Here is a 17,878-nt window from a genome sequence, read left to right as displayed (position 1 = left end):
AATAACCCTTGGGTGTATGCCATCAGGGCCCGGTGACTTATTGATCTTTAATTTATCAATGAGGTCTGAAACATCTTCTCTTTTAACCTCTATCTGACTTAACTCCTTGGTCAGGAGGGGCCGTTCGGGCAGCGGTATCTGCCCGAGGTCTTCTGCCGTGAAGACAGATGCAAAGAACTCATTTAATTTCTCTGCCATCTCTAAGTCTCCTTTTATCTCCCCTTTCCCTCCCTCACCATCCAGAGGGCCAACCGCTTCTCTGCCGGGTTTCCTGCTTCTAACATATTTGAAGAAGCTTTTATTATTCCCCTTAATGTTGCTGGCCATGCGTTCCTCATGTGATGGCACAACCAGGAGGGGACAAGGGATGTAAGGAAATGAGAGAGGTTGTGCAGGGGGAACTGGGGCTAGAAAACAAGGGCTTTTGCAGTAGGGGGAAAGGATGTGGTGAGCTGGGGGAGAAACAAAAGTGAGAGAAGTTTCCAGGGTTCTGATTGTGGCAAAATGTCATGACTGAATTACAGTTCTCTGAAGCTTGAACCAAGTTCTTACAGGCAAGACACAAGTTCCCACCAAAAGGAAGTGATGGGATTTTGCAGTCCTGCTGGTGGGGAGGACTAGTCTCTCTCCCTTGGTGGTTCCTCTCACCCAACACAGCAGCCACTCAAATGGACCTGGAGAGCTGGATTTGAATGGGGGTTATGACATGATGGTTAAGGGAATCTGCTTAAAAAGAAGACATCCCTGAAACAGTTTAAAAGCAGACTTTGTGTCACTAACTGTAGAGAACAGCTAGAGCTTATTGCTATAAAATGTACATCTTTATGCTTGATATAAAATGCACTATGTAAGCCCTGCACTTCATTAAAATGAAGGGAAAAGGAACTGAAGAGAATAAGGCTAAAAACCTAGGAATATTTAGTATTGTCCATTATATTCCATCAGATTTAACTTTATGGCTATACAAAGGCTCAAACTGCAGGCCTGGACTAGTACAGAAATTGTACAAAGTATTTTTTACAGGTTGGATAGTGGCCTCGACTGACAGATCTTTGTATTGCTTGCTCTCTTCATAAGGATAATCAAACATTGCCTTTGTCTGTCCCCGAAATCATGATGCGCTATCAACATTCTGAGTTCTAAACCACCATCAGTTTTTCAGTGAAAGGTTGCAATTTGAATATTTAAATTGGTAGCTTACACTTATATACTAGTAGCAAACTTAGGTGGGTGACAACCTATCAAACTGAAAGTCAAACACCAAACCTCCCCTCATTTACTTCAAAATGCATGTACTTCAATCATACTCTTCCTCATCTACCCTGCTACTCCCTTCTCCCTGTTAGCCTATGTCTATTTTGAGATTGTATAGTTCATAAAAACAAATGCATGTATGTTGAAATGAATTGGTCATTTTTTCAAAGATGCTACAAGTCTTGTTAGGGAATGTCGAGGTATCAACGGGAAAACAGCAGAACACCCAGGGTGGGAGAGATTTAGCATGCTTGAGCCTCGAATAGCTCACAGCACTTTGGAGGTAAGAAAATGTAACATTTTATTGTAAGTCCCAATAAATTATTGTAGGATGGGGAATGATACTGTTTAGTGTTTCTATAATCCAGAACCTTCAGGAGTTGAGTAGTGCCAGATTATCAAATATGCACACTCCCCAAGTTACAGATGACTGTGCGAGTCCTTTCTCATAGGTGCGGTACATCCTTTGCTGATGCTTCCCTATACGTGCAATAGAGCTGGACTAGCAAGAACTGGCTGTTTTGACCCAAGTCAGCTTCAAGTTATGAATGTATTTCCAGAACCTCACTTCTCTATAAGTGGGGAACTAAATGAGTGGTGTACGTATACCCATACATCTATCATACACCTTTCCTGGTCCTCTATTCCTCCCCTCTTGATTTAGCCTTGTCTTACCACTGCTAGAACAATATTTAAGTTTTCTTTTAAAAAACTAAGTGTCAAGTTTGAAAAAGAATTATTTTATTGAAGAGCATTTCAAAATTTTTTGACATAGAAATCAGTTCCTCTTCACTGGCACAGGGAGTTGTTCTCGGCCTGTTCGTTGAACTGCTGGATGAGTAGCCATATATATCTGTTCAGATCACCAACTGCCATCCACAATTAGAAAGTTATATACATCAGTGTTATAAATGGAAATCTGGCCAAAAATATTTAACTATGTAACTACAACAAGAACAAAAAGGAATGAATATAAAATTATAGCCTCTATGGAATCTCAAAACACATTAAATTCCATAAAATCAGCTTCACTTGTTCGCTGAATATGATAGCACTATCGATGCAGAGCTCAGAAGTGAAGCTATTTTATTTCTTAGAGATTTGGCTAAGGTTTGTTCATATGAAACTAAAAATTCAATCAGTCTAGAACAGGCATCTAATTACAGACAAGATATGGACCCCAGACAAAAGCAGTGCTATCCAGTCAGTGATCTTGCTAGCATGTAAAATATCACTGCTAGTCAGTATAAAAGTGATACATCCCTCACTGTGGCTTATCCAGTTGGTAATCTTGGTATTACTGAAGGCTTCATCTTCATGGATCAATGCACAGGTTGGGCATCCCTCTCCGTGGGAGAGATTTTTTTTAAACCTAGCTTTAAGACAATATAGGAAATAAGTAGTTATCTAAAAGGAATTTATGCCAGTACTATTAGGCTACAATGCTTATACAGCCCCCCCCCTTTATAAATGTGGGTTAGGGACCAGATTTAAAGTGAAGTTACTTTTAAGGAGAATTTCCCCTGTAAGAAATAATGGGTTGTACATGGGGGTTACCAAGGACAAGCAGCTCAGATAGTGTCTGTGCAGCAAATCCAAATATCTTGGGAGAATGAGATACAAAGGATACAATCCTATACACATTTGCCTAGGAATATGTTCTATTGAACTTAATGGGGCTTATTTCTGAGTAGACATACATAAGATTGCACTTAGACTCTCCCTGTTACTCGAATTAATGATGACATACAATGCCAGGACACAACAAATGCCAAATCTGACAATCCAGTACTGTAATACTGTAAATTATGTCCTTTTGAGAGCTCAGAGGGTGGTGCAAGGAGAAAGAGTACATAGGCATGGCCAAGGCAAAATGTAACTCTTCAGTACTGTCCCTTGGACACAAACAGAGCCTGCAGACACGAGAGCAAAATCTAATGCTGTCCCTTTAAAGCTCCAAGGAGAAGGAAGAGCCTGCAAGAGGCAAATGACGTGGGGCATTTTAATACCCAGGTCCTCACATGTGGGGGAAATGTATAAGAGAGGCTTATAATGGGGGCCCCTGCACTATTAAGTTCCTGTTCCATTCAAGATTCTCTATGTACCAGCAACTAGAAAGGGAAAAACTGATATTGGAGGCCACCTATTCCTTTCAAGCATGCATTCTGAAAAAGGTGCCTATATAGCTAGTCACATTCTAGTATTCAACTCCCAATCCCCTTGCAACAAGTCTGGATGAACTGAATTATGTGACTTTGTTATTATCCATGGGTTGCTAAGCTAAGCACCATGAGGCATGATTTTTTGCCCCTCTCTGAATCATCAAAACGATGTCAAGAGTCCAAGGCTCATTTTGTTTCCAGGACCAAGTATAGCCTGCTCTCTACAGCAAGTTTCAGCACAATCAAAATGCAGTGCTTACCACAGCTACTTGGAGTGGGCATGTCTCTCCGAGGCAGCTTCCATTCGGTTCTGCTTTAAACCCTACAGAACAGATTACAATTGCAAACAAATTTGATTTGTATTGCAGCCTTATAAGTTCCAAGGTGGGGTAGACAAGGTAAATACACTCATAACCTGCTGCTAACTGGTTAAGAGGCACTTTTTCAAGTAGGTGCTCATCTTTTATTTAGCAGGGGGAGAGTAACTGGCCCTCCTCACCCTATCAGTGTCTTTTCTAGTGGCTGTCTGCTGGTGTTTTGCATCTTTTCGATTGTGAGCCCTTTTGGGACAGGGAGCCATTAGTTATTTGATTTTCTCTGTAAACCACTTGTGAAATTTTTGTTGAAAAGCGGTATATAAATACTACTAACAATAATAATATGAATGATCTAAACTTTGTTATGGAGACAGCCACAATGAAATGACTAAGGGCCCAATCCTAACCAGATTTCCAGTGCCAATGCAAGCCACATGAACAGGCTTATGTGACACATCCTGTGAAGGGACAGTCACTAAGGCCTCCTCAATGTAAGGGAATGTTTGTTCCCTTACCTTGGGGCTGCATCGCCCCTGGAAAGTTGGAAAGGATTGGGTACTAAGTGGTTAAGGGAAGAATCATCATCATTTGGGGCTCCCTATAAAGCTGGAAAGAAACAGGTTCAGTCAGAATTTTTTCTAACCTTCCATGATATCCAGAAATGAGCAACAGAAAAAGATTCACTTCAACACCATCTCAGGTTTTCTTTAATAAAGGCTATTTTTTCTCCTTCCCATATACATTGTAACATCTTGTTTCACCACAAAGAAAAAGCAAGCTTTGATGTGATTTTATGCTTGATTTAAATATTGAAGAACTCATTGGAGTAGATACTTGGGTATGCGTGAACACACAGGAGGCTGCAGAAGGGGAAAAAATTCACCAATATTTGCCCTGCTGCAAACAGAGCTTCTTCTGCCAAATGAGGAAAGTGAAAAATTTGTGAGGACTTCCTCTGTTGCCTTTATTATCAAATAATATTCTTAAATAAATAATTGTGAAGGGGAATATTTACTAGGTATTTGGATATTCATGCTCAGGTTTTTTCCCCATGAACCTGGGGCTTCCAATTTTTTACAATTCCAAGAATTATAAACAATGAAGACTACAAACTTCAGAAAAATGAAGCCTATTTATAATGTACGAAGTAGTGTTAGTGCAACAATTGACGTTGCATAACAAAAAGGAAAAAACCACATCTCTTACCAGATAGTAGCCAGTGTGATAACCACTCATATACCAGGCTATTAACATACTTCCCAATGCTTCATCATCATCAGAGTCTGGACTTAAAGGTGGTGGGGGAGGAATTAACTGGGAAAACAAAAGGACAGACTTTTGAGCTGGACTGGCTGGTGCTTTTTCTTAGAAAGCATGGAATCAGCAAACCCTCAAGAATGAACACATCTTTGAAAAAACTATGTCCAGGTTCTATTGTATCACTTTAACCAGTCAGAACTAACACACTTGAAAAGAAGCAAGTTCCAGAAAGAAGACCTATAAGGATGGTTGTATGTTCCCTAGTTGAAGAAGTTTCATCAGTGAGCTCTACAATCATTTATAGAAATTCATAATGCAAGTCCAATAAGTTTTGGAAAATAACAGTTGTGAGGTAAATTATTTAATGTAAACCTGCAGCTATAATCTGAAGTGGGACACAGGTTTGCCACTTGTAAGAAGTAGTCCAAAGAGTGCTACCACACTTTTTATTACTCACCGGTGGTCCTGATGGAAATGGTGGAGGCCAGCCAGATAAGAAAGGTGGAGGTCCACTGAATTTCAATCCAGGCTGCATTAGAGTAATTTTAACATGCAATAAAAGAATGCCTTTATTACAATAATTACATTATAAAAATTTCAAAATTAAATTAGATAAGGCAATAGATTCCCCCCTCCAAGAGTTGTTACAGCAATTAAGCATTTAACAACATCATGCTGAAACTGGAATAAATATTAAGGTTTAAAGAGCTTGATGGACTTTTTTAGCTTTCTTCATGTATACTCCACAGTCAGGGAATTAGAGGACAGGTCCTCTCGTGGATTGAGAACTGGTTGGAGGCCAGGAAGCAGAGAGTGGGTGTCAATGGGCAATTTTCACAATGGAGAGAGGTGAAAAGCGGTGTGCCCCAAGGATCTGTCCTGGGACCGGTGCTTTTCAACCTCTTCATAAATGACCTGGAGACAGGGTTGAGCAGTGAAGTGGCAAAGTTTGCAGACGACACCAAACTTTTCCGAGTGGTAAAGACCAGAAGTGATTGTGAGGAGCTCCAGAAGGATCTCTCCAGACTGGCAGAATGGGCAGCAAAATGGCAGATGCGCTTCAATGTCAGTAAGTGTAAGGTCATGCACATTGGGGCAAAAAATCAAAACTTTAGATATAGGCTGATGGGTTCTGAGCTGTCTGTGACAGATCAGGAGAGAGATCTTGGGGTGGTGGTGGACAGGTCGATGAAAGTGTCAACCCAATGTGCGGCGGCAGTGAAGAAGGCCAATTCTATGCTTGGGATCATTAGGAAGGGTATTGAGAACAAAACGATTAGTATTATAATGCCGTTGTACAAATCGATGGTAAGGCCACACCTGGAGTATTGTGTCCAGTTCTGGTCGCCGCATCTCAAAAAAGACATAGTGGAAATGGAAAAGGTGCAAAAGAGAGCGACTAAGATGATTACGGGGCTGGGGCACCTTCCTTATGAGGAAAGGCTACGGCGTTTGGGCCTCTTCAGCCTAGAAAAGAGACGCTTGAGGGGGGACATGATTGAGACATACAAAATTATGCAGGGGATGGACAGAGTGGATAGGGAGATGCTCTTTACACTCTCACATAATACCAGAACCAGGGGACATCCACTAAAATTGAGTGTTGGGCGGGTTAGGACAGACAAAAGAAAATATTTCTTTACTCAGCGTGTGGTCGGTCTGTGGAACTCCTTGCCGCAGGATGTGGTGCTGGCGTCTAGCCTAGACGCCTTTAAAAGGGGATTGGATGAGTGTCTGGAGGAAAAATCCATTATGGGGTACAAGCCATGATGTGTATGCGCAACCTCCTGATTTTAGGAATGGGTTAAGTCAGAATGCCAGATGTAGGGGAGAGCACCAGGATGAGGTCTCTTGTTATCTGGTGTGCTCCCTGGGGCATTTGGTGGGCCGCTGTGAGATACAGGAAGCTGGACTAGATGGGCCTATGGCCTGATCCAGTGGGGCTGTTCTTATGTTCTTATACTGCCAAGCACAAATACATTCAGGTTTTCAGTAAGTAGAGAAAAGAGCCCTTCTCCTTATCTTTCTTTAGGCATTACTAGTCTTAAAACCATAGTCCCAGGTCCCATCATAAACTGACATCTGCTATTTGGTTTATTAAAAACAAAAAAAGAAGAGAATAAAGATATTACTCTTTTAAAATAGCTGGAATACTGTCACATAAATGTTTTCAGGCTTTCATCTATGCTTACCCTTCCCAGTCCTGGTACAGGTGGGGGTGGTAGAGGAAAGTGGGAATTCCAATGAGCTGATTTTGTACGATTGTGTTTGTTTCCAGGTGACTGGAAAGAGAGGTCACTTTCATCTGTTGAATACTGTGTCTCATTTTCATTCTAGAAAATATACCTTTAAAATTAGGCACTGGGCACAAAGTTTTTCAAATATCTAATGTAAGAAAGCCTCATATACTCTGTTCCTCCTCCATTCTGATTTGTGACCTCCCAAAGAAACCTTTTAATGCAACTACTGAAGATCTTATTCCTCAAGATTATATCACTCTAAAACAGGGGTGCCCAAACCCCAGCCCTGGGTTCACTTGCGGCCCTCAGGGAACCCCCAGTCTCCAATGAGCCTCTGGCCCTGCAGAGATTGCTGGAGCCCACACTGGCCCGACACAACTGCTCTCAGTGTGAGGGCGACTGTTTGACCTCTCGTGTGGGATGAGGGCTCCCTCCACTGCTTGTTGTTTCATGTCTGTGATGCAGTAGCAGAAGCAAAGGAAAGGCCAGCCTTGCTTTGTGCAAGGCCTTGCAAGACCTTCATTCATTCATACAAGTTCATCTTTAATATATTCATTTATGTAAACTTATGTAAATTTATTCAAATTTTAAATGTAAATTAATCCTTTCCCCCCAGCCACCGACACAGTGTCAGAGAGACTATGTGGCCCTCCTGCCAAAAACTTTGGACACCTCTGCTCTAAAACTCTCCTCTCTAGAGTTCATCATCCCTCCCCAAGAGTCTTGCTCCATCGCATAGCCACAAGCCCATCACAGTTCTAGCCATTCCTGCTTATATCTGCCAGGCTCTTCTAGCCTTCACATCAATAAAAAATACAAAATGCAACTATGAAGCATATTAAATGAAGGGCTATCACTAAGCCAGACTTCAATTATTCATAAACCACCACTTGTTGCAACACACACAAACTACTAAAAATGGGGGTGGGGGGGAAAGAAGAGGAAAATGTTTCAATGTCCCTGCAAGGGAGCAAGCAATCCAAGGACTGCAGGGATGTGGGCAGGAGAATTTATTATTATTATTATTATTATTATTATTATTAACATAATAATATATTAATCTAACTGAAGTTAATTAAATTAAATTAACTGAATTAATTTAACTGAAGTCTTCTTAACAGCGATTCTGTCATTACTTAAATGTTATGTTCTCTAATACTCCGAGGGAGTGAACTGTAGTCTAGAAACAAAACCACTAACATAGTTAATCACAAATACATCACGAATAAGTGCAAGAATTATTATCTCTATCCAATCCTAAGGAGTTTAGAATGACCTACAACGTTTCTCAATATTTGTCTCCTGTACCACTTCACATCATCCACCTATTGGAAGTATCACTGGAAGTATCTGGTAATGATGTCATCGCCAGTTACTTCCAGATTGGGAAGGTAAATGTGACAAACACTGATAAGAGGCTCACGGCAAATGGGAGAGCTTTTTCAAGTGCGATAAAAGTGCATGCTGGAGCTTTGCCTGCCGAGCCTCCTACTGCTGCTTGTCGCATTGCTGGTCTCACTGCCAGGTAGCAGGAGTCGGGGGGGTCCTGCACATAAGAGTACCACTGTTTGAGAAACACTAACCTACAAGATTCCCTCTGCTGCCATTTTATCCTCACAACAGACTTGTGAGTCAGGATAAACATAGCAGCTGAAGGTGACTCAGTGAACTTCACAGCTGAGTGAGAATCTGAACCCACGGCTCTACAGTCTTACTATAGAGTAACTCTTACTTATTCTAACTTCCTCTCTACAAGATAGTCCTATGGAGTTAGATTAGCATTTAGTTAACTAAGGGAACAATCCTAATCAACTTTCCAGCACTGGCATAGCTGTGCCAGTGGGGCATGTGCTGCATCCTGCAGTTGGGGGGGGGGAGGCAGTCATGGAGGCCTCCTCAAGGTAAGGCAATGTTTGTTCCCTTACCTCAGAGATGCATTGCCCTTATGTCAGTGCTGGAAAGTTGGTTAGGATTGCAGCCTATAGCATGCATACAAAAATTCTTACAGAAGTAGGTATAATTCTGTATTTCACATTTATTAGTTTGCACTAGATTATTCATTAATAATAATAATAATAATAAAACTTTATTTTTATCCCGCCCTTCTCCCAAAAAGGGACCCAGGGCGGCTAACAACATATAAAACAAATTAAAACATAATTTCACAGATAAAAACATATTAAAAAACACATTAGCAGAACCCATAAAAACAGTAGTCAGAAGAGTCAGAATAAAAGAGCATAAAACAGCAGTTCTTAGAGGAATCGGGCCTGTAAAAAAGCAACTAAAAGATATATAAAAGATGTTAAAAAGGCCAGAACGTCAGAAGGCTTGGTTAAACAACAAGGTCTTCAGGCCTCGCCGAAAGGACTCAAGAGAGGGAGCCATTCTCAAGTCAAGGGGAAGGGAGTTCCACAACGTTGGTGCCACTACTGAGAAGGCCCTATTTCTTGCCGCCGCCCCACGTACCTCCTTAGGTGGCGGCACTTGTAAAAAGGCCTTCTCTGATGACCTGAGAGGATGAGCCGGATTGTATGGGAGTAGGCGATCTCTAAGATAACCTGGCCCAGAGCAGTATAGGGCTTTAAAGGTCAAAACCAGCACCTTGAATTGGGCCCGGAAACGAATGGGCAGCCAATGTAGCCCCTGGAGAAGCGGGCTGACAGAGTCAAACCGCCTAGCTCCAGTGACCACACGGGCCGCCGCATTCTGCACTAATTGCAGTTTCCGAACCGTCTTCAGGGGCAGCCCCACATAAAGCGCGTTACAATAATCTAACCTCGATGTCACCGTAGCATGGATCACCGTGGCCAGGTCTGCACGATCCAAGTACGGACGCAGCTGGCGCACCAGCCGAAGCTGAGCAAAGGCCCCCCTAGCCACAGCCGCCACCTGGGAATCCAGGAGCAGCTGCGAGTCCAGGTGGACCCCCAAGCTGCGGACCTGCTCCTTCAGAGGGAGTGCAACCCCATTCAGAGCAAGCTGATAATCCAGCACCTGCATCAAGGATTTCCGAACCAGGAGAGCCTCTGTCTTATCCGGATTTAATTTCAGCTTGTTAGCCCCCATCCAGATCCTCACTGCTTCCAGACAGCGCTCCAGGCCCTCAACCGCCACCCTGGAGTCTGGAGGAAAGGAGAGATAAAGCTGGGTGTCATCAGCATATTGATGACACCCCACTCCAAACCCCCGGATGACCTCTCCCAGCGGTTTCATGTAGATATTAAATAGCATGGGGGACAGAATTGAGCCCTGCGGCACCCCGCACCTCAATGGCCAGGGTGTCGAACAGGCATCCCCCAGCACCACCATCTGGGACCGACCTTCCAAGTAGGAGCGGAACCACCGCAAAACAGTGCCACCAACTCCCAACTCGGCCAATCGGCCCAGAAGGATACCATGGTCGATGGTATCGAAAGCCGCCGAGAGGTCCAGCAGGACCAACAGGGACGCACTCCCCCTGTCCAGTCCCCGGCGTAGGTCATCCACCAAGGCGACCAAGGCAGTTTCCGTCCCAAAGCCCGGCCTGAAACCAGATTGAAAAGGATCCAGATAATCCGCTTCATCCAAGACCCTCTGGAGTTGGGCCGCCACCACCCGCTCAATTACCTTGCCCAGAAACGGGATGTTGGAGACTGGCCGATAGTTGTTCAACACATTGGAATCCAGGGAGGGCTTCTTCAGGAGGGGGCGAACCACCGCCCGCTTCAAAGCAAGCGGCAGTGTCCCCTCCCCCAAAGAAGAGTTGACCACCCTCCCCGTCCACTCAGCCAGTCCCCCCCGGGCAGCTCTTATCAGCCAAGCTGGGCAAGGGTCAAACAGGCAGGCAGACGGCCTCACACTCCAAAAGAGTTCATTAGGACTTCAAGAACTGTAGTAATAAGAGCAATTTCTCCCACATCATTAAAGTGTTTTCTATTTGCCCTCACCTCCACAGCACTTCTCTCATTTGTTCCCTCAGCATCCTCTGGTGGAAGCAGATCTGAGAGGTTCTGTTCTTCCTTATTTCCATATCCAGTATAAACAACTATACAAGTTCCTTTCTTCCAGTTAATTGAGGTAATTGTTGCTTGGTACACGTTGCCATCTTCAGACCAAACTGCACTACATGCATCATTAACTCTCCACTGCATTGAAGGAGAAACAGAATTAAAATGTGTGGTGTTTGGAAACAAGTTTCTTTCCTCAGCCTATTATACAGGCACTATTTCCCTCCTGCATACAGTGGCAAGTAAACCATGACATACATTTTCATTCTGTAGACATGCTGAACACTTATCATGTAACAAGTCTTCTCCTTGTGTTCAACATTTATCAGTCGGGATGCACTGAATATTTACGTTGCACTTTTAAACAAACAAGACAGTTGGAAAATTTCATCTTCTTATTGAAATAGTTCCTCAAAATACACCATCTGAAAATTTTTGATCAAGTATGCGTCTCTCTCCAGTACAGTACAAAGCATAATTTTATACAAATAATTGTGGAAACCACTCTTTTTAAAGTGAGGAAATGGAAAAACAGAAGCGAGTCAGTTCCAAAACATAGGTCTTCTCAGGTAACAGGCTTTCCCTTTCCCTGTAAGATTTCACTATACCCTCACTGGTAAACAACAGGTGACCAACACTGAGTAAGGTCGTATTTTCATTATTAAAAAAGGCAAATTCTAAATATGTTGGAAACTATCACTATTGTGTTCTGCCACACATTTCGTTCAAAAGGACCTGTTTCTGTGGTGTGGCGTTGCTTTTCTTCCGACCCTTGTTCTTTTTAATGTTTTTCCTTTTTGTCCCAGCAGTTTGGTGAGTTTTAGCCAAAGGCTCTGAACAGTCTCCATTCTTCAAGGCATTCTGTTAAAGAAAATAAAAAACATCAGCAAGTTATTTTTCAGACTTTTAATCCAATCTGCTTTTTGAACCCTGTATCACAGCAACCATGACAACAAAAGCATTCTGCCATTCATGATAATGAATGGGAAGGTAAGGATGCTACATCCCCTAGCCAGTGGTTCTCAAATGCGACCCACCAGTTCGTGTAACGCTTTTCCCATCCCTTTAAGGGATGGGGGAAGGAGAGGGAGGCAGGGATTGCGTCGCTAAGGGGGGGCGCTTTGCACTTCCTTTCAGAAGGCAGGTCTGCAGCAGGCTACAGGAGGTGCAGGCAGCCCTGCACAGCACTCTGAGGCTTGAAACTTTCACTAAAAGCTAGTGCAAAGTGCTTCCGTTTTGCAGGAGGTGCTCTGCACCCGCTTTTAGTGAACCTTCCAAGCTCTGCCTTCTGAAAGTAAGTGAAAAGCACCCCCTCACTCCCCCTTAGCCCTAGCCCCTCCCCTGCAAGAACTTACTGAGGGAGTAAAGCTCCCTCAAAGTTTGAGACCCACTGCTCTAGGCATTACTGGTGGACACACAAGTTTGCTGCATTGTCTCATTTTTTAAAATGAGGGCAGAGCAATATTTCTTTTAAAGGAAGTAGTAGTGGTGCCTTTTTCAAAACTTTAAAATAAAAACTGTCAATTCAAACTAAAGGCTGCTTCCAGCAAATATGCATGGTGCTCACACAAAAAACGCAGCACACAAAGAGACAAAGATACGTTTTGATAAATCATGTACATGCAGCATGAACTGATCAGGAGTGTTTGCCAGGAGCACAAGCATGTATGTGTGAAGCAGCCCTTAGCAACCTGTAGGTGCTTGAAGTAACATGACACTCAGGGACAGGTTCAACAGTCTCAAGCCTTTACAATTCTCACAGTCAGTGGGGGAAGCATCAGAGCACATTTTACCTTGAAGGAAGCAACTGCTTTATCATACGCCTTTATGAGTGCTGTATCATCCCATATATCAGAATCATCACTCTGCAAAGGAAGAAAATAAGGCACAGGTTCTTTTTGAAATGGTTACTATTTCAATAAAATGCTAAGAGCTGCATCCAGTGACCAACGTAACATAGATAATCTTGACTTCCTTGGTGCAGGGCCCATGAGGGTCAAAAAGAGGGCCCAGGAGCCAAAGAAGAGGGCTCAGAAATTTTGTAGGAACTTACATTTGCCTATCTCACTGAGATTTGCTGCCTGCATGGAACAGTGGGTGTAACGCTGCTGTAGCTACTGAAAGCCATACGTGCTGGGCCAAGGAATGCATACAGGACTCTGCCTAAATATGGAAACGGGCCTACTACACTAGCTCTTTGGCATGTAGATCCGCTTGCCATGAAGGAGTATCTAGGAACTCAGAGACACAGCTGCAGGCCTACTGCTGCTGCAGAAGTATGTTTTGATCCACATAGGACACTTTCCATTCTAGTGTGATCCTAAATACGATGCTAATTTTCTATAATGTTTTTCTATATTTAAAGATTTTAGCGAGACATGGTTTTTGGTTTGCCATTTCTGTATCCAGTTGCCAACACAGCACGGGCAGATAAACCTGGGCTCTTCTTTGGGAAGCCCAATAGACCTGGGTTCCAAAGACTTTTCCGGCTGTTGCCACCCTCCCCCGCCGTGTTTTGCCCTTTCCCCATCCCTGCTCTGCCCATCCTTGTCACCACCTTCCCCCACTCGGTTTCATCACACACCCTTGGGAAGAGGCCCAAAAGAAATTTTGTACCCCCTGATAAAATTTCTTTCAGAGTCCCTGCCTGGGTACATCACTATTAATACTGTTGGGATCCAGAGCACTAGCTCAGGTGGACCCAAAGCCCGGACATATCCATTGGGATTTTTTAGTTTTTTGAACCACACACTCCCTGAACCACACTGCAAGCCAGGAACGTAGGTGGGGAGGCAGGTGTGGCAGAGTCTCCCCTCCAGAGTCCTTTAAAAAGCGCCGCCACCCTGTGAGGTGTCCAAGCACCCACAAGCCACATGCAGAGCGGTTGGGTTGTGGGTGGTTGGGCCCCTCACAGAGAGGCGGCGCTTTTCAAAGCACTCCAGTGGCGAGACTCTGCCTCCCCACCCACCACATATCCCTGCTGCAAACTGCTTTTTCAAGTTCACTCAGTTTGGATGACACTGTGCCATGTGACATATGGAGGATCCTGAAACACTACCTCAAGGGCATGCAAAACTCACCTACCTGTTATTAGGGCTCCAGTCAGTCCTACTACGGTCAAAGCCCCAGGATCTGTGCTTCACATGGATGAAATCCACTGACCCAGACCTCTCTGCCCCCCCTTCAATTTCCTTGAAGAGGAAGAGAGGCTGCACACCCTGCAGTCCATCACCTAGAACCTAGTGGGGCTTAGACTGAAATCCCATCCACACTTACCTGGGAGTAAGCCCCACTGACTACAGTAGAACTTGCTTCTGAGTAGACATGCATAAGACTGGGTCCTTACTCCTGACTAAACGAACACTTTACTGGGTATCCACACTTACCTGGGAATAAGCCCCATTGACTAAATTCTGAGTAGACGTGCATAGAATCGGGTCCTTACCCCTGACTAAACACACACAGGGCTGTGTCCACACTTACGTGGGAGGAAGCCCCACTGACTACAGTAAGACTGACTCCTGAGAAGACCTGCACAGGACTGGCCTTGCTCTCGACTGACAGTGGGGTCCCCTCCAGCCTCCTGGGGCCGCGTCCACGAGGGGCCCGGCCTCGCCCGCCAGCGCCCCGCGCAGGGGAAGAGAAGCCCCCGACGGCCCCAGTACCTGCCCGGCCCCGCGCCTGAAGAGCACGCCGTCGTCCTCCGTGCAGGAGGCCATGAGGGCTCCCGGGCCGAGGAAGCGCGTCTCCCAGCGGCCGGAGGAAGAGGAGGAGGCGCCGCCGTGACCTCATCCACCAAGGACCGGCGGGGAGGAGCGGCTGCGGCGCCCGAGGCTCTGCAAAGCGCGCCGGCTCTTCGCCGCTGCCGTCTCGGGCGTGGCTCATTTACCGGCCCCTGCCGGTAGGGAGGCCTCCGCGCTTCCCCCGTGCCGCCCGCTTCCGTGAGGGGACTGCTGGCCAGGGCTGCGGGGCTGCGTCGGCCGCGGCCGGGGAGTGCCTCAGAGCCCAATCCTGTGCGTGTCTACTCAGAAGGAAGCCCCATCATGGTCAATGGGGCTTACTCCCAGGAAACTGTGGACAGGATTGCAGCCAGAGCGCCCAATCCTATGCTTGTCTACTCAGAAATAAACCCCATTATAGTCAATGGGGCTTACTCCCAGGAAAGTTTGGATAGGATTATAGCCTAAGATGTCCAGCCCAGTATCTTGCCTCCAGCAGTGGTCAGCCTGATGCCTCTAGGACAGGGGTGCCCAAACCCCGGCCCTGGGGCCACTTGCGGCCCTTGAGGTCTCCCAATGTGGCCCATAAGGAAGGCACCAGTCTCCAATGAGCCTCTGGCCCTCCAGAGACTTGCTGAAGCCCATACTAGCCTGATGCAATTGCTCTCAGCATGATGGCCAACTGTTCGACCTCTCGCGTGAGCTGTGGGACAAGGCCTCGCTCCACTGCTTGCTGTTTCACATCTGTGATGCCACAGGCCTTGAGCTATTGCAAGACCTTCATTCATTCATATAAGTTCCACCTCTAACACACTCATTTATGTAAATTTATTCAAATTTGAAATGTAAATTAATTCTTTATTTCCTCAGGCCCCAACACAGTGTCAGAGAGATGATGTGGCCCTCCTGCCCAAAAGTTTGGACACCCTTGCTCTAGGATGCCACAGGTCTGAGGGGAGGAGGGGTAGGGGAGATCCCCAGGACTTCCACCAGGCCCAGGCCTTGACAAAACAAGCTAAACAGCCGAAAACAAATTTAGGACGTGGGGGGCTAACCAGGCATCTTGCCCCTGGCCCAATGCCAGCTCTCAGCCACCCTGTCCCCACTGGCTCTGAATATGGTGTTTCCATTTAGCTATCATGGCCAGCAGCCACTGACAGACCCTCTTCTGTGAATTTAGGACCAAATCCTATCCAGTTTTCCAGTGCCAGGACAGCTGTGCCAATGGGGCATGCGCTGCATTCTGTGATGGGAAGGCAGTTACAGAGGCCTCCTCAAAGTATAGGAACATTTGTTCCCTTACCTCCGGGCTGCAATATGGCTGCACCTGTGCTGGAAAGTTGGATAGGATTAGGCCCTTAATTCCCTGCAGGTAGTGGCCATCACCACAGCCTACTGCAGTCCTACACCAAAAACATTCTGCACCACAGATCATTATCAGCCTGTGTGTTGCCCTGAGAGTGGAGGTGTACTGAACATTGTACCCTGACAATAAAGCAATGTGGTCCAGCTCTGCCATATGGTCAACTTTTGAGGTTCTAAAAGAATGGACCATCTGACAAAACTCAACAGTCAGGGCATAAAAGGTCCTCTTACTCATTTGAACTGGCTGAAGAACTGGAAACAGAGAGTGGGGGGTAAATGGGCAATATTCATGATGGAGAGAGGTGAAAAATGATGTGGTCCTAAGATCCATCTTGAGACCTGTGATTTTCAACTTGTTCATAAATAATCTGGAGATGGGGATAAGCAGGCAGGTGGCCAAGTTTGTGGATGACACTAAACATTTCCTGGTGGTAAAATCTAGATTGGATTGTGAAGAGCTCCAGAAGAATCTCTCCAAACTGGTAGATGGGTGGCAAAATGACAAATGCACCTCAATGTAAGTAAGTGTAAAGTGATACACATTGGGGCAAGAAATCAAAATATTAATGAGCTGGGACACCTCCCTTATGAGGAAAGGCTACAGCATTTGTGGCTTTTCAGACTAGAAAAAAGGCTCCTGAGAAGGAGCGTGATTGAGGACGGCCCAATCCTATCCAACTTTTTGACACCAGTGCAACCGCAATGCAGCCGCAAGGAAGGGGAACAAATGTTCCCCTACCTTGAGGAGGCCTCTGTGACTGCCTCCCCACCACAGAATGCAGTGCACACCCCAGGTTACAAGTCATAAGGACTGTATGCAACCTACAGGTTTTAGAGGTGACCTGTTTTTGAATGCCAAGTGCAAGGGAATGGCAACAGAATACAACACTTGTGACCCTGGCCTCTTTGCCGCAGGGGGGTGGGGGTGGGGTAAGGATTCAAAATGCAGCCCCCCCCCATGCATCCAGTGGCTAAAAATTGGAAGTGACTTTTTAATCCTTCTGAAGCCGAGAGGCCACACACAGCCTCCCCACACCCCAGTCAGCCTTCCGAGGCCTCTGGAAGACCTAAAAATGTCACTTCCACCAGAAGTGACATTTTTAGGCTTTCCAGAGGCCTCAGAAGGCCTTCTAAGGCCTGTGTAGGAAACAAAAAAAGGCAGTGGAGGTCATGGTGCTGTCCCCGCCAGGTGGCACCCCAGGACATTTGCCCCATCCCCCCCCACATATTCCAGCAGGATACGTGTCTTGTTTTCCGTGTGCTCCCAGAGACACATGGTTGGCCACTGTGACATACGATAAAGGAAGATGGATTAAATGAGCCCCTAGCCTGCTCCAGCAAGGGTTTTCTTGTATGTCATTCTTGACTGGTGATGAGTAATTTCCCTTATTGCACTCATCTGCACTGCTGCATTACTTGTAATCTTGGTCAGTTTCTTTTCACAATCCATCAGCAACCCATTCCACTACAGGTAGTCCCTCTAGATCAAAACATTCATATGATTGTCTTTTCAATATCATTGACCTCATTGGGATGTCTAAGTAAACCTGTGCAGAATGCTGTTTGAAGTCC

General features: G+C 45.3%; 1 protein-coding gene across 3 annotated transcripts; it reads right to left on the bottom strand.

Moving 5' to 3' along the window:
- Positions 1–1,978: 1,978 nt before the first annotated feature.
- LOC136641035 (survival of motor neuron protein-like) lies at positions 1,979–15,002 on the bottom strand. Of its 3 annotated transcripts, none has more exons than XM_066616607.1 (9): positions 14,888–15,002; positions 13,016–13,087; positions 11,958–12,083; positions 11,163–11,360; positions 7,186–7,326; positions 5,451–5,522; positions 4,940–5,047; positions 3,677–3,738; positions 1,979–2,626 (listed from the first exon to the last, which is right to left on the bottom strand). In XM_066616607.1, the coding sequence occupies exons 1-8, from the start codon at positions 14,939–14,941 to the stop codon at positions 3,682–3,684; spliced, it is 828 nt and encodes a 275-aa protein (XP_066472704.1). In that variant the 5' UTR covers positions 14,942–15,002; the 3' UTR covers positions 1,979–2,626; positions 3,677–3,681. The 3 variants fall into 3 exon arrangements, with proteins under 3 accessions (XP_066472704.1, XP_066472705.1, XP_066472703.1); XM_066616608.1 differs by having other exon boundaries at positions 1,979–2,123; XM_066616606.1 differs by having other exon boundaries at positions 1,979–2,630; positions 14,888–15,001.
- Between the last annotated feature and the right edge of the window lie 2,876 nt (positions 15,003–17,878).

Source organism: Tiliqua scincoides, chromosome 2, assembly GCF_035046505.1.
Source record: "Tiliqua scincoides isolate rTilSci1 chromosome 2, rTilSci1.hap2, whole genome shotgun sequence".
Classification (NCBI taxonomy): domain Eukaryota; kingdom Metazoa; phylum Chordata; class Lepidosauria; order Squamata; family Scincidae; genus Tiliqua; species Tiliqua scincoides.
This window is presented reverse-complemented; position numbering and strand designations above follow the sequence as displayed.

What these genes read in the sequence shown, in the direction of transcription:
- LOC136641035 (XM_066616607.1), bottom strand. Translation starts at nt 14,941, where the DNA reads ATGGCCTCCTGCACGGAGGACGACGGCGTGCTCTTCAGGCGCGGGGCC. An exon ending in ATGAGAGAAGTGCTGTGGAG is followed by an intron (nt 7,327 to 11,162) that starts GTGAGGGCAAAT and finishes TATATTTTCTAG; the next exon opens with AATGAAAATGAGACACAGTA. An exon ending in ATCACACTGGCTACTATCTG is followed by an intron (nt 3,739 to 4,939) that starts GTAAGAGATGTG and finishes TCTGTTCTGTAG; the next exon opens with GGTTTAAAGCAGAACCGAAT.